At 38.8% G+C, this 21273-nt stretch overlaps 6 protein-coding genes across 16 annotated transcripts; 3 read left to right on the top strand and 3 right to left on the bottom strand.

Moving 5' to 3' along the window:
• Positions 1–471: 471 nt before the first annotated feature.
• LOC143366336 (prostaglandin reductase 1) lies at positions 472–2533 on the bottom strand. The gene is made up of 5 exons (XM_076807359.1): positions 2379–2533; positions 2123–2313; positions 1368–1662; positions 986–1262; positions 472–912 (listed from the first exon to the last, which is right to left on the bottom strand). The coding sequence occupies exons 1-5, from the start codon at positions 2384–2386 to the stop codon at positions 571–573; spliced, it is 1113 nt and encodes a 370-aa protein (XP_076663474.1). The 5' UTR covers positions 2387–2533; the 3' UTR covers positions 472–570.
• Positions 2534–4459: 1926 nt separating this feature from the next.
• Mfs16 (major facilitator superfamily transporter 16) lies at positions 4460–8734 on the top strand. Of its 4 annotated transcripts, none has more exons than XM_076831243.1 (10): positions 4460–4614; positions 4682–5550; positions 5625–5703; positions 5783–5918; positions 5975–6334; positions 7034–7078; positions 7285–7486; positions 7556–7704; positions 7833–8135; positions 8207–8734. In XM_076831243.1, exons 2-10 carry the CDS (start codon positions 5274–5276, stop codon positions 8267–8269), a joined length of 1614 nt encoding a protein of 537 aa, XP_076687358.1. In that variant the 5' UTR covers positions 4460–4614; positions 4682–5273; the 3' UTR covers positions 8270–8734. The 4 variants fall into 4 exon arrangements, with proteins under 4 accessions (XP_076687358.1, XP_076687357.1, XP_076687360.1 ...); XM_076831244.1 differs by having other exon boundaries at positions 4476–4605; XM_076831242.1 differs by having other exon boundaries at positions 4469–5550.
• Positions 8371–9375, bottom strand: Pen-2 (presenilin enhancer, gamma-secretase subunit). Its single transcript, XM_076831257.1, has 3 exons — positions 9099–9375; positions 8922–9026; positions 8371–8671 (listed from the first exon to the last, which is right to left on the bottom strand). The coding sequence occupies exons 1-3, from the start codon at positions 9157–9159 to the stop codon at positions 8532–8534; spliced, it is 306 nt and encodes a 101-aa protein (XP_076687372.1). The 5' UTR covers positions 9160–9375; the 3' UTR covers positions 8371–8531.
• A 190-nt stretch (positions 9376–9565) lies between these two features.
• LOC143379007 (transcription factor YY2) lies at positions 9566–13979 on the top strand. Of its 4 annotated transcripts, none has more exons than XM_076831254.1 (4): positions 9566–10208; positions 11593–11643; positions 11785–12148; positions 12224–13979. In XM_076831254.1, the coding sequence occupies exons 1-4, from the start codon at positions 9722–9724 to the stop codon at positions 12336–12338; spliced, it is 1017 nt and encodes a 338-aa protein (XP_076687369.1). In that variant the 5' UTR covers positions 9566–9721; the 3' UTR covers positions 12339–13979. The 4 variants fall into 4 exon arrangements, with proteins under 4 accessions (XP_076687369.1, XP_076687368.1, XP_076687367.1 ...); XM_076831253.1 differs by having other exon boundaries at positions 11554–11643; XM_076831252.1 differs by having other exon boundaries at positions 11593–12148.
• Positions 13980–14567: 588 nt separating this feature from the next.
• On the bottom strand, positions 14568–15981 carry U2af38 (U2 small nuclear riboprotein auxiliary factor 38). 2 transcript variants are annotated; one of them, XM_076831255.1, is made up of 5 exons: positions 15783–15981; positions 15612–15699; positions 15358–15424; positions 14942–15251; positions 14568–14856 (listed from the first exon to the last, which is right to left on the bottom strand). In XM_076831255.1, the coding sequence occupies exons 1-5, from the start codon at positions 15824–15826 to the stop codon at positions 14619–14621; spliced, it is 747 nt and encodes a 248-aa protein (XP_076687370.1). In that variant the 5' UTR covers positions 15827–15981; the 3' UTR covers positions 14568–14618. The 2 variants fall into 2 exon arrangements, with proteins under 2 accessions (XP_076687370.1, XP_076687371.1); XM_076831256.1 differs by having other exon boundaries at positions 14942–15230; positions 15783–15976.
• Positions 15982–15997: 16 nt separating this feature from the next.
• Pll (serine/threonine-protein kinase pelle) lies at positions 15998–19741 on the top strand. 4 transcript variants are annotated; one of them, XM_076831247.1, is made up of 5 exons: positions 15998–16139; positions 16210–16458; positions 17146–17773; positions 18362–18801; positions 18889–19741. In XM_076831247.1, exons 2-5 carry the CDS (start codon positions 16351–16353, stop codon positions 19228–19230), a joined length of 1518 nt encoding a protein of 505 aa, XP_076687362.1. In that variant the 5' UTR covers positions 15998–16139; positions 16210–16350; the 3' UTR covers positions 19231–19741. The 4 variants fall into 4 exon arrangements, with proteins under 4 accessions (XP_076687362.1, XP_076687361.1, XP_076687363.1 ...); XM_076831246.1 differs by having other exon boundaries at positions 16130–16458; XM_076831248.1 differs by having other exon boundaries at positions 16130–16465; positions 17156–17773.
• Positions 19742–21273: the final 1532 nt, after the last annotated feature.

Genomic DNA, 21273 nt, shown 5'->3' with positions numbered 1-21273 from the left:
TATTATTAGAAATATTAATATTAATATTTTTATTATTAGAAATATTAATATTAATATTTTTATTATTAGAATATTAATATTTTTATTATTAGAAATATTAATATTTTTGTTATTACAAATATTAATATTTTTATTATTAGAATATTAATATTTTTATTATTAGAAATATTAATATTTTTATTATTACAAATATTAATATTAATATTTTAATTATTAGAAATATTAATATTAATAGAAGAAATAAAAATAGAAATAGAAATAAAAATTTATTAACTCGGCAGCTATTACTTATTGTGCGAAAAAAATATATTTTTCAATTAGTGTTCTTTTTTTAATTTTATAAACATTTTTTTCTAATTTACTCGAAGTTGGTAAACATGGCACTACAGCCCTCTTGCTGCAAAGTCCTCAATTTAGCCACTTATAACACTAAAGTCGGAGAGGAAAGGGGTACTATTATATAGATTATAGTACAAAGATATCAATAAATTTATTTAATTAGAATAACAAATCGTATACAAAACGGTATAACTAAAAGCGTATTCTTTGTAACAACAGAATATCTTTCTTTCAGACTTGGACAACAGCTTTGCCAACATTCTTCCCCTTCAACATATCAGTGAACGCAACGAACATGTTTTCAAAGCCTTTAGTGATGGTTTCGCGAGATCGGAGTTTTCCTTCTTTCAACCATTGTCCATTCTTTTGCCTGCTCTCGGAGAAACGATCCATCCAACGAGTGACGATAAAACCTTCTACTTTTAGTTGGTTGAACACCAAAGCTGGTTGAAGAATAGTCGTCGTTGGTAGAGACGAAGCGTCTGAATTGTACGAAGATATACTTCCGCACACAGCTACGCGGCCGAAAGGCTTCATTTGATATATAACCGTACTGGATATGTCTCCACCCACCTGCCGCGATAGCAAACAAATTTAATGTATTTACAATGTTTATATATTAATCTAAAACGTTATTAGAACGTACATTGTCAAAGTAGCAATCAACTCCCTTTGGGGCAGCTTTCCTCAACGCAGTTGGAACATTCTCTGTTTTGTAGTTAATAGCAGCGTCGAAACCAAGCTCGTCGACGAGCCACTTACACTTGTCGTCCGTACCAGCGATACCAATAACGTGAAGTCCAAAGACATTTTTTGCTATCTGACCGACGTGAGAGCCAACCGCTCCTGCAGCTCCGCTCACAACAAGAGTCTCGCCTTCTTTCGGCTTGCAAATTTCTAGAAGACCAAAGTATGCTGTGTCTCTGAAACAGAGTGTTAACATATACAATAAGCTATGCAATTTTAAAAACAGCGAACGAAAGCTTCTTATACAGATAGTACAAGATTACACGTCTTGAAATCATTACCCTGGCATTCCTAAAACTCCCAAGCTCAGTGACGGCGACACATCTGTATTATCAGGTAAGAGACATGGTTTCGTGGGTACAGGGCTCGCTTCAACGGATGTGTTTAAGTTAATAACTGTATGCGTTCTCCATCCCATATAGCCCCAAACCCTTCTGCCGACTGGAAATTCTGAATTCTTCGATTCAATGATCTTGCCTACTTGCGCACCGATCATTGTGATGCCCAATGGGTACCTGAGCACGTATGGTCGCATGTACGGATCCACGGAAAGGTATTCTGCCTGAACGAGGAACTCTGAAAGTAATTTGAATGGTTTATGTCTTTCGCATAGAAATAATACATATTGGAAATGTAAATATGCGATCCAACCGGATGTAATTTCTCCATTTTCATGCTCGCGAAAATGCTAAAGTTTGTCCGTACAAAAACTGCAGGTGATCACAGAACAATGACAATCGATCGCTGGCTTTGATCGTTAGCATGTCGTCAATATTCATTTATGGTAAAAGACGTATACTGCTTGTACATTTGAAAACGTAGAAGTTCGATAACTATCTACTTTAAGTACTTCACTTTTTAATACGCATCGTAGAATACTTTAAGCACAATCATAAATCGCCGAACATGATAGATACTGCCCGGTACAAGAAGTGCCGGATCGTGATAACGGGACGTAAATAGGACGGCGAATCAACAAGTGTGTTTATACTGTCGGCCGGTTAACACGATAAGTCATAGATCGAACGATTTATACCTCCATTCTGAACGGATGGCAGATCTTCCTCGACCAGCTGCAAATCCGTAGGTTTTGGTTCCCCTTGGAAATGTTTCACCACCACGTACTTCTTCGCTTTCACCATATTGCTGAGTGCTCCTCCGTGTACAGTGCCGAACGACTTTGCAACGATCGTCACGGTTTGTCGCACTCTGGTGTGAATCAGCTGTCTGAACAATATCGTACAATGTTAATAGCCGCTATTGCTTGGCAATACTATAATTAATGTAGTTACTTGAACATTTAATGTTTAAATAGTTTAACAGTAAGCCGGCACAAGAGTCCAGTGAAACGTTTCCAATAAAATGATAATGCGAATCACGCTACTTCTTATATCATAGTATCCCCTCCTCCTCTTTTAACAGTTGTCGCTCGTTGACAGGTTTTTTTTACAAAGTCATCGCATGACATAACGTAATTATATCGATACAGCTAATTGTTTTTTAATTCATTTTATTGCTTCGAACAGAATTTGACACAGTTGATTTATTTACCGACCGCAAGCTGAATACTGTCTTTGTACCGACCGTCCACTGAAGCACCATTTCTGGTCAGGAATGGGGAAGATGACGCAAAACTTGGCACAGGTGGCGCCACGAGCGCATGTACTGTGCGTGCGAATTTGCGTGCGAAATTTTCATTTGTGGAATGTATGAAGTGGGTAGTTACGTAATGTTTTAGGCCGGTATTCATAGTCGCTACTTATTCTTAAGCAAATGCTTAAGGATGCCGAATGCTTAAGCATTTGCTTAAGAATAAGTAGCGACTATGAATACCGTCCTTACACGTGTGTTCGTGGCGTCACGGGTGGGAAAAAGTTGCAGTCATCTTCCCCATTCCAGACCATCCCTGATTAGACTTATTGTAGATAGTCCTACGGAATACATTAACCAATACATATCTCGTTTTCTGTGAACAAATTGTGCACTTTTGCAGTTGTGTAAAGTCTACACCTCTGGCTACTTTCTTATATAAATGTGGGGTATATTTATGTATACTTACGTATTTTGGGTAGAACAGTCCGATCCAAATAGGGAGACACAAGCAGGGCAACTGCCCACAGCGGCAAATTGGGGGGTGGTAAAATTGGTAGAAAGAGAAAATTAAAATCAATAAAAAAGTGAAACTTTTGTGGAAAAGTGGTAAGAAAAGTAGGTAAAGCTTTTGTTATTCCACAAATACCTGCAAAAAATTTCGCTCACTGTAAAAAATTATATGGCAGGCTTTAAAAAATACACCTTTCATACAGGTGTTGAAAAAATAATTTATTATTTGGAATTAAATACAAGGAGCAGGATAAATCATTTTTGCCCAGAGCAGCGGAAGAGCTAAATAGATGCTGTATGTATGTATGTATCTACCTACTTGCATACTTCTCTATTGCTTTTCAACATATGGCATTGCTTGACATGCTCCGAATAGCAGCAGAAATTCCGCTGAGTTAACAGGAACATAGGAGGAAAAGGAGATCGTTTGACGCGCAAGGTGCGAGAGAAAAGGAGAGAGGACGAAGTAGCGCGCGCGACAAGGATAGAGAGATTTTCCTGCCACTAATTTTGGTTATGCAAGCCTAATACTTCTTGCTCCTGGGTAGCAGGAGCGCACGACGCGAAGAGGTTTCTTTGGAATGGGAGGGAACGACACTTGGAAAAAACTGGATATGTAGAGTAAGCTACCCGTAGGCACTCACAGAGGGCGCAGGTAGACGATTCTTGTAGGTAATGAAGGTAATTTTGGAATTAATAAGAAGTTAGTCCCTTTTAAATAATTATTATGTTACTATATATAAATTCTGCGCGTTTGCTTGTAGTTAAAAAAGCAATTTATTATAATGTGAATTGTTTAGTTTCTAGGAATATAATGCTAGTGTCACGTAGCGGCGAAAGGTGTGATTTAAACTGAGCGTGAAAATACGTCGAACGCCAGGCTTACAGGTCTCACTATTTTCCTCATTAAATAATGCTATAAACATTCATTTATTGAAACAAAGGAAAAATAATTATTAACAAAGATAAATTGCAAGATCGTTTATTTAATCAGATTCAGCCGTTATAATTTAAAGTTTCTAGCACGTACTTATATGAAACATATGTACGTACTTAGTTCAAAGTTTACATATAAAACTAATGAGGATGCAACTTTCGTTAATGCATTCTATTTATAAGTGTTTCGTAACTGATTATCAAACTTCTGGACAAGTTTTTTTTTCTAACTCGGTACGATAAGCACAGCTGTTAGAAAGGAAGTAGCCTTGAACGGAGATTCGCGCTCTATCTTACCCCATGTGTCAAATAAAATGTTTGTACACATGTGTTGACTCCATATTGTGCACCTGTGCACACGGCGTCTTTATATATGTGCTTATCGTATGTCATTTTCGATAGTAAACATTCCATTAGAATCGCATTTCTCGTAGCTTTTTTAACGGCAGTGGAAAAAATGTGATGACGCCAGATCGTAACGCACGCGAAGTAAACCGTATTTAAATATTACGTACTCGAGGCGATAGTATTACAGTTGTAATTTTCTTTGTTGTAGGTTATGAGTCATAGTCTGTTCCTTTATTGAATTTAGCATTTGTGATACCTAACCAAAGCTCTTCTTTTGTTCCCCACGTTAAAGCCTTGGATGTGATAGCATCAGTCTGTTTAAAGCAGCTGAAAGGCAAGTGGAAAAAGTGCATACCATACGTGGCTGAAACAGTCAATAAGAGAAACATACACAGAATATGCGGTATCAATGTCACGCCCTGATGGTGTTCACATTGTTATAATGAAACAGAATTATTATAAAGTGCGGCTATGAATCGAATCGCGACAAGCTTTTCACAGCTTATTTATTGAAACAACCGCATAATATGATTAACAAATAGAATTATGCGGTAACAAGTACTTATGCTCAAAGAATTTGAATGATTCTTGAGAAGAAAGTGCACAGTATTGTCTTTCTGCCCAAAGTATTAACATTAAATATAGTTTCTGTATTGGTACAAAACATAAATGTCAACGTGAGAAGCTGCGAGCAGCATCGCGAAGCATCGATCGCATAGTAAATTTCGAAACGTCTTTAACATTCGTAAGAAGTTAGATAGTAAATATAAGAACAGAAAAGAGAAGATACTTCGGTGAATATGACTGGCACATTGAGAGATCAACCACGGGGTCTTCAAGTAATAGAGTACATAGTTTCGAAATGCTGTCCCAATCGCCATATCAATCGAATGGCATGGCATCGAGGTGGCATTTTGGCTCTCACATATTTGGCGTACACCTGTTACCACATGACGCGAAAACCTATATCGGTCGTAAAGAATGTATTGAGCTTGAATTGTAGCAGCATATCGCCGCCTCCGAATGTTTTAATCAATAGCACCAATCGGGATACATGGTGCGACTGGGCTCCATTTGGTAAACGCGAATTTCTTTAATATAATTCGTCCAAAAAGGCAGGACCAGGTTTAACAAATACATTGTATTTACAGATACTCCAGATGCTCCAGCATTACTCGGCATGTTGGATTCGGCGTTCCTGTTCGCGTACGCGGCAGCCATGTTCTTCAGGTGACACTGAAGTGAGCTTATTTGCGACATAATGGTTATGAAGATTACTTTGATAATAATTTTGTATTTGTTTGGGCAGTGGCTTCATAGCGGAAAGAGTAAACCTGCGGTATTTTCTTACGTTTGGTATGCTCGCGTCGGGTATATCTTGTTACCTTTTCGGTATTGCCAGGCCGTACAATATCCATAGTTTGTGGTATTTCGTTTTGGTGCAGGTAAGCTTACGAGAAGCAACTCGCTGTTCTCAGGTTTCATTGTCGATTTTATTCAGGTAATTGGCGGCGTCTTTCAAACGTCAGGATGGCCCGGTGTGGTTACGGTCGTAGGGAATTGGTTTGGAAAAGGAAAGAGGGGTGTAATCTTTGGAGTATGGAATTCTCATACGTCCTTGGGAAATATTCTGGGTACCTTATTAGCTGCCAATTTCGTGGAATCTGATTGGGGTTTAAGCTTCATGGTACCTGGAGTTACGATGGGCTTGGCAGGATTCATAATATTTCTATTTCTAGCACCCAATCCGATAGATATTGGGTGTATACCACCTGTCCCACCGAGAATTAGAAAATTCGATGCTGCTCACGGTTCAGACGAGGGCAGTAGCGCAGACGATTGTAACAACGATGTGGAAGATGTAAGTTTAAAATACATTGTATTATTTAATAGGGTTCCTGTACGACTATCAGCATGCGATGGCTTGATATAGGTACCGCATAACCATTGTTTTGTTCCTTTGTATTAGTGCTGTTCAAGTATCTGGAAAAAGCAAGCCGAGCCAGGTACCCGAAACAACCGAGTGGCTCGGATAGAACCAAGTACTTGAATTTTTTTCAAACGGCCCGAAAGAACCGGGCGGATTGGATAGAACCAGGCGGATTGGATGGAACCAAGTACTTAAATTTTTTCAAGCGGCCCGAAAGAAACCGGGCCGCTTGGAAAAATTTAAGTACTTGGCTCTATCCGAGCCGCTGGGTTGTTTCGGGTATCTGGCTTGGCTCGGAAACCGAGTCCCGGATTGGTTCGGTTTTCAAGCTACCCGAATATTCAAGTACTCGGACAGCTCTACTTTGTATCTAAATAGCACTGGAATGTAGGCAGATTTAAAAAAATAAGATGTCAGCGATATAAGTTTCAGTATTTCTTTTTCCCAACGGCTATGATAGTTGCTTTTCGCTCTATCTGCTATCAACTTCTGTATTTTTATAACGTTAAGCAATTCTGTAGTAGGCTATGTAAATATTTATATTAGAATATTTTTATATGTATTTAACTTTTATATACCTTCTTGCATATGTCGTACCCTAACTAAAGATAACCCATTTGCTCTACTTAGCGTCTCATCTATCGCTGTGTCTACCGCGAACAGGTCGATGTTGATGTAAGTGCATGCTTTGTTTTCTATATAATTAATATTGCACTGTACGTAACAGCATTAACATAAGTTGCATTCTATTGCTCGTTACTATTTAACTGTACGCACTATGTCTTCAGTATTTCTTACGGTAACTTCGAATAGTAAACGCATGTATATACGTTCTGTCACCTAATTCTGTCAAGATTTACAAAGAAACTTTACTTTCGAAGGATGAGACTAGTTTACGATCCGAAACTAGCCCAATATTAGCGAAGCACAGACGCGTGTACAATCCTCATAGAGGGAATGCGATTGGATTTATGGGGGCTATGGCTATACCTGGAGTCATAGAATACTCTCTCTCTTTATTCTTCGCAAAGCTTGTAAGCTATACATTCCTATACTGGTTACCACTGTATATCTCAGCTTCAAGTTAGTACTCGTATCATAATCATGACCCACATACTCTATAAACATCATTACACCGTCGATTCTTTTTAGCTACCTATAGCGCAACATTAAGTGCAGATCTCTCGACATTATTTGATGTAGGTGGCATCGCTGGCGCCATAGCAGCTGGCGTTCTATCCGATTACACTGGCATGAGTGCCCTAACGTGTGCAGTTTTGTTTGGATTTACAGTTCCTATGGTACGTACCGACTCGCGCGTGAATATTAAAAACTTTTCAAGGGTATGTAACTTGAAAGTGTGAGCCGCAACTATTACGCTAATACTTAGCTTCTGTGATTTATAATTTCCATATAATTCGTTGCACAGTTATTTGTATATGACTATATCGGAAGCAGCAGCATGAACATCAACATAGTATTACTACTAATAGCAGGACTATTAGTTAACGGACCTTACGCCTTGATAACAACTGCTGTATCCGCGGAACTAGGAACTCATTCGAGTCTAGGGGATAATTCTAAAGCCTTGGCTACGGTTACTGCTATCATCGACGGCACCGGCAGCGTTGGAGCGGCAATCGGTCCATTACTAGCAGGCTTGGTATCGCGCTGGACTGGTTGGCATAATGTATTTTATATGCTCATGATCACAGATATGCTGGCATTATTGGTGAGTACGCTTTGCATTAAAGCGTTAAGTGGTAATTCTATTCCTATTTAATTAAATTATTCTTATTTCAGTGTCTCTCACGATTAGTTTACAAAGATATACAAATATATAGACAACGACGAAGGGCTGTTTAACTTCATTCTTTCATGCCTGGTAAAGACCAGTGGATATATATGAAAATAACATCTAAAATCTGTACGTTATTAAGTTTTACAAACATCTCTCTTCGACGCACTAAAATAAATAATATATTTTTATTAATACTTGAAATACAAAGTATTGTGATTTAATGGAATACGAATAAGAAGCGAGCAGTCTTATATATCGAATCCATACATTAGAAGTGTATTATAACAGATACTTATCGAATATTTAAATAACGATTGCATCGCAATGTTAAGGAATGCCCGTTGGAATTATGTAACTAATAGAATCTGCAAATTCGCCCCACGCTGCCCGTTGTGTTTGAAATGTAATGATCCACGCTAAGAGAGCGGCTGACCATATAGCTGCGCCAATGGCAGAGAATATCACGTCTGAAAAGTTATTTTAACAGAACCTGTTACGATACTTTTGCAAATAAAAATGAATAACACTAATATTCTTATTTTCTTATAGTATGTACTTCTACCACGATAGTAAGAAATATTAAGACACCTCTCTCGCTTAAAAGAAATTTAATGAAAAGTGAAGGTTTCGAAAATGCGGCAAAGTTGCGATCACGCTGTTAAAAAAAAAAGTGACTTGACAGACTCGAAAGTAAGCGACGACAGATCAGAAACTTACATCTCTTGATTTGCTTTTGTTCTTCATAATGGGGTACGACGAAAGCTTCTTTGACGAACCAAACAGCGTTCACGACCCAAAGAAATGGCAGGAATGCAAACCCAGCTACAAAAGTAAGCAGAATACTTATATGTATCCGCATAAGTAATCGGAGCGTAACGAACACGTATCACTCACCTCGGAAATACCATTTGCAAAGATATAATTTCTTGTCGTTTGGAATTTTCGATAAGTCCATCGTACAATAACAATAATCTGGAACTTATAACCTATATCCTTCCTTCAAATAACCGAATACACGCACGCGACGTTATACGATATATCACAAGGGAATATCCAAGTACGTTTAAGAAAACCGCTCAAGGCGACAATAAAAATAAGAGAATAATACGCATAACACATTTACGATGTGTCAAACCGAGCTCCGAGATCTGTTGAAGTGGAAATATTCGCATCTGCCACAAGATGGAGCAACGATGCGCATAAAGAGAGAGGGCACTCTTCCGATGGTTCTCATAAAAACCACGATTCGGCGTTACGAATTTAAAAAAGGAAGGAACGACATTGAAAATCGTGGTCGTTAACTTTAGGTCCAGACAGACGATAAATATAATATATTCCCGCGTGAGAAACGGGATGGAAAATTTCGAGGAAACAGAATCGCTGGAGACGGGGCAGGCGGTGTCTGGGATGAGCACCGCTTTACGGATTTCTGGTGGTGGGGGTTAGTCACGTGATCGGTTGACTTGCCGCCCCGCTAGTCGCGCGAGTATCCGTGGCCAGCCATTTTGATTAGTAACATGGCGTCAGCGGAGATTAATATGGCGTCCTCGGACATAATAACCGAAGTGGAGATTCAACCAGATATCCAGGAGGTTGAAATTGAGACGATACCGGTGGAAATACCCTGCGAGACCGTGGAAACAACCATCGAGGGGGAAGATGGTCAGCCGATGATTGCCCTTCAGCCACTTCCAGAGCCAGGACGCGAGGAAATCATACTACAGACGCAAGAGGAAATCGTCGGCAGTGATCCGCTGAGCGTATACGATCAGATCCCGGTGCCAGAGAACGACATTTATGTGGAGTCGAGCCCTGGCCCGTCGAGGAAGGGCCCCAAGAAGGCCAGGAAGGGCGGCGCGTCGAGATTCAGGACGTCCGATCACACGATCTTCGGGGAAATGGGCTCGGAGACGAAGGCTAGAAAGTGGGAGCAGAAGCAAGTGCAAATCAAGACGCTCGAGGGTGAATTCTCGGTGACGATGTGGGCATCGGGCACCGACGACGGTAAGTCCTGTGTTTATGCCTAACCTTCGTTAACATAAATCGGACGCGAGCGAGTCGCTACGCCGAGAAACCCGTCGGGACGGGGGTGATCACCACGCAACACTTGTGTCGGTACGCACTTCCGGTGGGCTCGAATCAATACCGTGCTTTTCCTACGGGTTTGCCAAAGAAATCCACCGAATGCCTCCGTATCCTTTATCATCAGCGATTCCGTTGACAGTTTGCGTTGTTTGTTTTGATCGAGGGAACGCCATTATGCTGCCAGGGGGCAGCCATATTTTGAAAATGGCTTCTTTTACGCGTGGGATCTATCCTCTTGAATGATAATGGCGGAGACGGTGCTCGCACCACGAACTAGCAAACCTCTGGGGGTCGCGTTATCTTTGTTTCCCTTTACATGCTAGACTCGGCCCGATCCACCGATTCTTCCCATTCTAATTCTACTCTATCTCTTTTTCTCTTTACGTTCCTATTTGAAAAGCACTTGGCCGTTTTAAGGAATTAGGTGTATCGTTTCAAATACGAAACGTGTTTTGACTTCTGCGTCACTCGATGTACGATATGTAGTTGTTTTCAAGCGTTTGAAGAGACTTGCATCATTTCTCGATGATTAACGTAAATTTCGATTACTGGCTGAATGGAAATATGTAACCCCGATGATCGATTTGCAGTACGCATGTGATATTATTAAGTATTAAATCTGTAGCCTGAATTCGTAACGTATGATCGCACCTTTGTTAAACACCTTTACTGTATAAACGAATCATCGAGTTTATCCAAAGTATATCTTGGTACAATCGCAATGTAATAGAGTTCCTTTCAAGCAGCAATTTACTTTTTCAATAATTTAAACTTCACGGAGTTTACAATTTATATTCGTAATTCATATAAAATTCATGCTTCTTGTATTGTGTTGGTTTTTATTATAACATACTACAAGTATAAGCGCTGGATAAATGCGAAGAGCATCTGCAAACATGTTTAAGAGTTTTTATATAATAGTAATCATATGAGAGCGTTTGAATGTACATGCATATAGCAGCATAATGAACGTGTACATTTAATTAGTCCTCTGCTTTCCTTTTGAACATCCGAGATGGATAAGAGATTTCCTTGTCGTACGTAAAAAGCATATCAAATCATTCATAAATAGAGGGAGACATTAGTTGTTAAACCGCTACATGCATAAATTTTGCTGTTCCTCCTTGATCGAAAAGACAAAATGTTTGTTACTGAGTGATAAAAGGTTGTTACAATTAAGTATGAATAACAAATATAACATTTATGCCATCAAGAATAAATACGGTAGCTTTTGTTTGGGACTGCTTGTTTGTTATTGTTAAAGGGAGTGTCCTATTAGCTCCTCACCTGGTGGATGTTCCAGATGAAGGCTCAAATCCAGAGCCTGATCCAGACTACACAGAATACATGACTGGTAAATCCAATGCCAAATTCAATCACTCCGGAAGCTCTATTTCCGACGGAATGCCGGGTCTCGACCTTTCGGATCCGAAACAGCTGGCAGAATTTGCTAGGCCCGGTCACAAATTGAAAGTACGCAAGCCACCTGTTCTAGATGGCGTGGAGCGTACTATAGCCTGTCCCCATAAAGGATGCACAAAAATGTTCAGAGATAACAGCGCGATGCGTAAACACCTGCATACCCATGGGCCGAGGGTGCACGTGTGCGCCGAATGCGGGAAAGCGTTTGTGGAAAGTTCGAAATTGAAGAGGCACCAGTTGGTCCATACGGGAGAGAAGCCTTTTCAATGTACGTTCGAAGGATGTGGCAAAAGGTTCAGTCTGGACTTCAATCTCCGCACTCACGTTAGAATCCATACTGGAGACAGACCTTATGTCTGTCCGTTCGACGGGTGCAGCAAAAAGTTTGCGCAATCAACAAACTTGAAGTCACACATATTAACACACGCGAAGGCGAAGTAAGCATACAGTTTTGTTTTAGAATTAGCGGCCGGATGGGAGCTGTTTTATCATGTGCGATCTTTAACTTGCAGGTCGCGTAACGCTATTGGGAGACAAGTACAACAAATACAACTGCAGCAACCACAGTTCGTTCAGGTTGAAGTTGCGGATGTGGATAATCAACAGTTCATTGTTTATGCTGATTAGCCCCCCTAAACAATGATCTCATATCCTACTAAACCTATTATGGAGTATCGTAATCATTAATTAGTAATCTAAACAGTGTAAATATTTTCACGATACAAGTGATGCGGGCAGGACATTACTAAAGCTGTTAGTTATCTTAAGAGATGAAAATTAATTAATCGATTTATACCTCTGTGCTTAGACGCAAAGTAAATGGATACCACGAGCACTATACTACCATAAAAAACAAAAAAAAATTGAATAAAGCTATGCTAAAGAAGGTGGGTGCATCTTCCGAGACATACGAAGGTAGATTATATTGCGCACTGCTCAATTTCGTGTCTGAGTAACTGAATGATACCTAGTGCGCTCTCATAACACAACTGTATATATTTATACACAAAGTAAAATATTGTATACAGTATATTTTGGAGAAATTCTGATGAGAATAAACTACAAGATACGTCATTTCCGTCGGACTTAATTGTACCACTTTAATATACTTTTTACACTATATAATGGTAATTGTTAATAGTCATTGGAAAGAAATGAAGGAAACATGAATGCGTCTATTGTATATTATAGTTTAATGTCCGCAAAATACGATACATTTATTCCTGTAAAATTATTAAAATGTTTTTAAGTATCGTCTATTGAGATAGGCACTGAAAGCGTTGTAAGATCAGATGGATGCGTGTTTAATATTGTCGGCATTGAAAATGAGACCGATCAATTCGAAAGACGTACGTTGACATAATATATTTTATCCGTGATATTCACGAACACATTGTGATGTATACATGTGCATCGATGCAATGACGTTGACGAAGTTGTTAAGAAATTCGTGTCATTTCGAAGTAAGAAGCAATAGTTTATAGATAGATTTATATTATCGACTGTATTAAATGGCGATTGCGTGCATCCCATTACATCGTTATTCATTAATATTCGCATATCACGATTTTATACATGCAGCTACAACGTTAAAACACCTACCAATTCAAATTTCCATAGCTATTCTAACACTATTTATAAAACAGTTTTGGATAATTTATTTCGATTGTGTAAAGTATATTCTTTCATAAAACTTAATTTACAGCCATACGATTTCGTTTTTTATAGCTGCATTTATTTACAAGGAAAACAAAAAAAACTCATTTTAGATGATATTTCGAATCGTGACACTCTATCGCGAGTCTACAACTCGCATTTCTTTCTCTGCTAAATAAATTTTGGCTCTTATTTATAATTTCCCCCTCCCCCCCTTTTTTTTGTATATTTCTGTAAGCTTTCGTATTTTCTACATATAAGATATTTCCATGGGCTGTAAACGTTTTAAATTGACCGTTTCAGGTTGTAACGAAGTATAAAAGATTCATATGAAGTTTGTCAGTGTATAGAGTATAAGGTAATTTGGCCTATATAATTAGAGATGGATGTTTGCGGAAAGAAGTTTGAGGAATCATTGTAGGGTTTTTAATGCCTGGTGGAAAAATAGAAGCTTAGTTTGGTATTAGTCTGCCAATAAATATTTTTTATCCATACTTATATTACGAGCATTCAGCATAATTTCTTGCACACTGTACTGACAATTGCTTCCTGTTGGAAGTAATGTTTAATATAATGTGAGGTATATATATAAATATATATAACTTTCTTGTGCCCGAGTGTTGATGTACTAGCATTAAATACTAGCTTTTTCAATCCAAGTTTTTACTAGCGTATTTAAAAATAAGGAAATGTGATTTTCTTCTAGTTCTCTTATTTTTATTATTACACATGCAAAATTTCTTTTATACTGTGATAACTTTATACAATCACGACGTTCATATATAAAGATTCATCGATGCAGTGGAAATGATAAGAATTCATTTTAAGTTCAAAGTATAACTACTTATAGACATACAGCAATTCCTACAAATCTCAGTGAATATAAAGAAACTTATTTCTGTTGATGTTAATACGTAACATCGATAAAGTGTTGACATTTGTTATCTTTAACTTGAAAAATAATTACTTGCTAAACAATTTAACGTTATTCAACCCTTCGATTGTGGCATTTGAAACTTACATGTGCATAAAGTTTCAATTCATTCCGGAAAAGTCAATAGTTTGCGTTCTCTTTCCAACCGGTTCCGCGCAATTTCTTATCGCTTAGAAAGACAGAAATCCACATTTTCGAAAATAGAAAATGTTCGTCAAAGCAAGTACATTTCATTTTTGACAAGACAGTCAAAGGGTCAACAACTGAATTTGGATGTTTTTATTATTAAGAATTATTACAACTGGAAATTAATATAATTAATACCTCCCAGATCGTCCATCTCTACCCTTATCGTCTCTACCTTTTCGGCGATCTTTGGATCTGGATCTCCTATCACGGGAGCGTGATCTTCGCTTGCGATCACGGCCACGGGATCGAGAGCGTGATCTTGATCGACCCTTGCCGCCTTTCTTTCGGCTGTACAAGTAACGGCGTAATTCCCGCGAGATTGGTTTCAAATGCATGAAGTTACAGAATCCTGAGCGCGTACATTCTCTGAAATCACATAGAATCTTATAGTCGATAGAAGCGCTTGAATCTTCCAAAAACTCCAACAGTAAATTCTAAATAGACACCGTACCCCATTTCGTACTGACGGCAGCAAGCTTCTCTGAAGTCGGTAACTGGAGAAAGTTCAGCGTACACTGGTCTTCCGCCGAACCATCTATTATTTAAATCGTTCACAGCTCTTTCTGCGTCCTCTTCTCTACGAAATTTGATGTAGACGTTTCCAACCAAATGATCCCCGAGATTGTCGCAAACATTCATTTCTTCTATTTCGCCATATTTGTCCTCGCATTCCACAAAGACATCTTCGAAAAAGTTGTCGTAGTGTTCCTGCATTTCCTCGTCGGACACGTTCGCCACCACTATGAAGTAATTATCGAATACTGTAAACCATGGTCGCTTTAATCGTTCAGAGTTATCTTCTAAATGCACGGCAAACTATATATATATCATCGCAACATACTGTTACATCGTGTCTACGATACTTACAGTGAGATCCATCTGCACTTTTAGCTGAATTTTGGGGATTTACGTAAAGGTTCTGCAGTAAGCATGTCTGAAACAAATAAGTTTTCTTATTACTCCGTTTTTGGGTATATTGCATTCTACGTCGAAGGTGACCTGCATTCGAGGACGCCAAACAAACTAGCACTAAACAAAGTCTGTAAATTATTAAGGGATCACAAGGTTGCAATACTCCGAATGTAATTTGGAGTCTTTGGAAGGTTAAGGGAAACACTTACCTGACTGAAAGTTGGCTTGTTGTGAATCCGTGAGCAACGATCTCCGTGTCGACAGGCACCGATTTTGAAATAAAACGAACAATTTACTCTGCAAGAACGAAAGAGTGTAATAACGCCGAGATAGTTGATACGAAATATTTAAACAAGTAGCAACGGCGAGATTCAACGTACTTGTCTTTCTCTGTACCGAAAATTGACGCCAAGTACTCTGCCATCGTTTGCTGTTCCTCGGTACCGCGAAACTAGGATGTTGTATTTGTTAAAATGCACAAAGGCTCCCTTTGGCACAACATATACAACGTTTTGCGTGCGACTCCGATTTCAAAATGGCGAACGCGGTGTTATAAAACGCTCGCTTAATAAGTTGAAGTGTCGCGTTCGAGATTCCAAGCTTTATCTCTAGAGGGCACTCAAATTTGTTGTATAAACTTTTCAATATAAATAAAACAGAAGCCTGTAACATTCTCCGTATTGTTAAGAGCGCTATGTCGGAGTTTATTAGCTTTAATAACTGTTTCAAGCCTGACGGTAAATAATCCTTACGGTTCTATACATTGCTGTTGACATTATCGATGAACTTTTGAAATCTTTCGCCTAGCAACTCGCGACTCAAAGCAGATGGTGCTGTAATTCGAGAGAAAAGTTTGTTTTCTGCGACGTGAATCATGCCCACGGAGAATTTTCCCTGAGGTTGCATTCGCGATTTGTTATTACAATCTGGGATACCCTGTTAAACGATATGAGTTCGTCAAGTTGTACAGATAAAATGAAGTATATTTATGAGTTGCCGTTCTTCGAACGATCGGAGCTTTGCAAAATACTGAATCAAAATGACAAGTGGGAAGAGCTTGCTGGTAAGCTGTAAGTTGATACTCTAATTAACCCTCGGTTGTCACACTGTGTCAAATTGACCCTGCAATTTTTGTAAGCGAAAAACTTTTTGTCGAACTCTTATTGCTTCAAATTTTTTTTTTAAGCATGATGACACTTTAAATGTCAACTTTCGACGATGGGCATATATTCTACAATGTTCAAACTTTATCTCAGAATTTTTGAGATTTAATTTAACAGATAGTTTTTAAATAACAACTGATTGAACATTGGCAGGGTCAAATTAACCCAGTGTGACAACGACGTTCGAAAAAGTAGGCGTGACAACTGAGGGTTAACATTAACTAGCTTAAACCACTCGGTGTTGCCCGGGTAAAGCTTCGATTGTCACAAAGTGTCAAGGGGGTGAAATAAGGGGGAAGGGGTGGGATATCTAGATTTCATGGTAGTCCATATTTTCCGCAGGGTTCTAGAGAGTAATTATGCAAAATTTGGTCTAGATCGGTTAAAGAAGTCAGGATAAAAAGTATCCTATGTGTTATTCCTGGTCTTAGACTATGTGTATATAAAATTTCAGAAAGATTCGTTGCGTAGTTGTGACGTGATTGAGTAATAAACATCCAAACATCCAAACTCACTTTCGCATTTATTATATTAGTAGGATTAGCGGATGGTATGTATGTTTGGATACTTCATTGTCGACTTCGTTTTAGGAACAATGAAGTACGATGTACTGACGATACAGAGTTTGAGGAAGGAGAAGAATCCAATGGATGAATTGCTGACAATGTGGGGCCATCATAATCATACAATATTGGAATTGTTTGTTTTATTATCTAGAATGCAGCATTATCAGTCTATGGTGCCTCTGAAACCATTTGTAGAACCAAAGTTTCATACGTTACTTTACAACGGCGAGGGTAATCTTCACAGAGTACTTGGAAAACGACTCAATAAGAACACTAAAGATTTGAAGATAGGTACACAGAATTTCAACCAAGTCGTACCGCCGCAGCCGAATGTGCCTAAGATAGTTATCGAGGGGAATACTAAGGACCAATCTCGGAAGATATTAAACCAGCCGATGCAAGCCGTGCAGATCGGAGTTACTCCAAGCAATTCTAATAACTTACTCGTAGCGTCTCTCGCGGCAGGTTTATCGCCTTCGTTGCAACACGTTCCGAATAATGGGAGAAAGAGTAACAATGTAATAATTCCGCGTACAGAGGCAACTTTACCGCACGCCTCTTACAATGAATTGTCCATATCTACGAACGAATGGAACAAGGATAATATATTAGGGAAAGGAGGCTTCGGGACGGTGTACAGAGGTAATGTGAAAACTAAAGTCATGTTCAGATATATTGGCCGGTGAGATTCGGGAGGGGTACTCTCCGATCATACCGCTTGCCTGCCTTGGTGCTCCTTTTCTCAACGTTTTCTGACTCACTCTCGTTCCATGTTGCTCTCGCCTTCATAGAACAAGAGTGAGCCAGAAGTGGCGGGGATAGCGCCGAGCTTCTGATGCGTAGGCCAAACCGAGTTCTTAGCGTAGAAATATGTATATCAAAATAGATGTGCGTTAGTTTTATTGGTCAGAACATTGATTCTTTCTCGATTCATCTCGTATGGGCTATGCTTCGTAACGCACACTACTATTACGCTAAGAATAAATAACAGCCACACGGCTACGATCAGGCGGAGCCGAGCAGCGTTTTCGTTACCCCACCATCCTCTTCGGAGGCCGCGCAACTCCAACTGACAAATCCACGATCGTCGGATGGCGGTGGCTGATTTCTCCTCGATCGCTGCTCGCGAAAACGAATCGAACGGCCAGTATATCTGAACAGGACCTCAGGACCGTACAAATAATTAGCACGTTCTAAATGGAATTCTGGAATTTTGTCTATTCCATATAGGTACCTGGAAGAATACAGACGTAGCTATTAAAAAGATAGAGAAGAGAGGAGCGGACTCGGACGAAAGTTACGTACTCCAGCTTCAGCAATCGCTTAGAGAAATAAAGATCTTAAACTCTTGTCCGCACGAAAATATTTTATCGCTGTACGCGTACAGTTTGGATGGCAGAGCGCCTTGCCTCGTGTATCAGCTTATGAAGAACGGATCTTTGGAGGACAGATTATTAGTGAAACAAAAGACGCAACCTTTGACTTGGATACAGCGTCACGAAATTGCTAAAGGAACTGCGCGCGGATTGCAATATTTACATACTATCGGAGAGAAGCCGTTAATACATGGCGATATAAAAAGCGCTAATATTTTACTGGACAAAAATTTTGAACCCAGAATCGGTGACTTTGGTTTGGCACGAGAGGGTCCTGAGAGAGATTCGATGAAAGTAAATATGTCGCTTCGGCAATGCGCCGCTTTGGAGTAAGTTTAGTATATTATACTCCGTGTACTTAATTACTTACGTTTATTTCAGGTGAGTAAAATTCATGGCACTAGACCATACCTACCGGAGGAATTTTTACATGGGCGGAAGTTGTCTACGAAAGTAGACACGTACAGTTACGGTATAGTTTTATTTGAATTAGGGACTGGCTTGCCAGCTTACGATGACTCTAGATTGGAAAACAAATTCCTGAAAGATTTTATTGACAGTTGGGAGGATAAGGATCTTCCTCTGTTAATAGATAGGAAAGCAGGCGAGACAGACAAACAGGTTTATAGTAACTTAATGGTTTTGGGTAAGTGGTGTGCTAATCGTATGGCACAAAATAGACCAGAGATGGATTACGTATTCAAGAAATTGAATGATTTGTAATTTTGTGTACTTTTGTTTTTATTATGAATTGCATGGAGGTAGTGTGCCTTGTGAAGAACGTATCTAAACAATTATACATAATGTACAGTTTGAAAATATGCAAGAATTATGTATGGTACTTTTTGTAATATACTCCTTGTAGTTATGTTGCTACATATACTTGTGTGCGACGATCTGTTATTGATTCCTAAGGAATTTTTGATCAGAAACCTTGTTTAAATTGCATGGCCTGTAGTAGTTTTGTTGTAGCTGTGTCGGTAGTACTTTGTGAGCCGTAAGTAGCTCGTTCAATTTGCACGAAGTTTAACTTGCACATGCATAAATGAGTATTCTTTCGTTTCATTGCATTTACGGTTTCTCTGAACAGGTGTCGAAGAAAACGTGTGTATTTACTCGAATACTTTGTACATAACAGAAATATTTCTTAAATAAACATTGAAACTGTTAAATAAGGAACATACGATATACCCCTTATACCATATATTTAGATAAAAATGTAAAAGATACAGTATTTAATTTCTACAGCTTTGCGAAGAAGAAGCACTTTTATCTATGTTGAGCCTATTTGTCCCATTCCGTGTGTAATTGAGAGAAAGAAAGGTGGATGGTGAGCAAAGTAGATCTAGTAGTGGTAAAAAGCAAGAGATTTCCAGACTTTCAGATCCAGTACTTACAACTAAGTTACGTTAATTCTTACAATAATCATCTTTTAACGTGAAAGAGTATTTAGATACGGAAACGATTTATACAGCTTCGGAATATTATTGACAAGTTAATTTATGGACAAATACAGCGAACATATATATATATTTGTATTTTAATCTTTTATTACGAAATTGAGTCATATATCAACATATATTTTTAAGCCGCTGTACAATTGCAGTTTTAACACTACGCTTCACACTTCACATGTATTTAAAGGATGACTAATGAGATGCGGTACAAGTGAAAGAATTGTGATAATGAAGGAAAGAAAATGATAAAACGATGTTACTACATTTCTTATTGTAGTTTCTGACAAATGAAAGAAATCCCCTTAAAAAAGACTAAAGCATCGTGCAGTGTTCTATCACCTTAAAAGACTTAAAATATTATCTAAATTATTTTAAAACATTGCTGCTTTCATTTAAGAAATTCATAGAAACTGAAAACTTGAAAGTTACGCTCGCCCAGACATATAATCGCCTAAAGTGTTTTCTAACCAGGGAGCGACACATGGAATCACTACGTTGTACAAAGGCGAAACACGTTCGCACATTTTAATCATAATTTACTTTCAGTATCTGATGAATTTAGTAAAACAGAATACTTGATCGATTTTTTTTTTATATTCGCTAAGAATTATAACTAGTAAGATAATACCCTTGTTGAGAAGGAAACGAAATGGTGGAAGACGAGAAGTGAATATAGCAGTTGATTTGAGAGAGGTAGTGCACGGTGAGCACTTCCGGCGTTGCAAATGGAAAGGTAACGGAATAGAGAGCTATTTGCCGAGGCGATGATTGTTTTAACAAGAATATTAAAAAAAACAGAAGAGTAAACTTGAATAAGTAAGTTATCATTATCTCTAGTTCCCGGGGCCAGTGCGAATAATGATAGCACCCATAAGTAAAGTCTCTGCTACTCCATCGAGCCACGATCACAGTGGCCATTTCGGGGAGAAGTGACTGGAGCCCGCGCGCTGCGCCCTCGTATTCGAATATTATAGCGAATTCGGTAACTCGCACTGACTCTGAGCTGGTGCCAGAAAATGACTTGAATTAGTTGATTCTTATAGAGTTACCTTCGTCTCTATCAGAAACAACCAATCCAACTCATTTTCTGGCACCCGCACAGAGTCAGTGCGAGATACCGAATTCGCTAACAGTATTCTCTTTTTCTCAATTTCTTCTGTACCTACATATTGGTTGTCTTTTAATTTCATAATACGTGACCTTTGCGGATACCCGCCATCGGCATGCAACTGCCGCCGCAGCACCGCAAGATGTATCTGCACGTAAATTCTTTTAAAGAAATTACTTTTCAGTAATAATACATAACTAA

This window comes from Andrena cerasifolii, chromosome 2 (assembly GCF_050908995.1).
Source record: "Andrena cerasifolii isolate SP2316 chromosome 2, iyAndCera1_principal, whole genome shotgun sequence".
Classification (NCBI taxonomy): Eukaryota; Metazoa; Arthropoda; class Insecta; order Hymenoptera; family Andrenidae; genus Andrena; species Andrena cerasifolii.
This window is presented reverse-complemented; position numbering and strand designations above follow the sequence as displayed.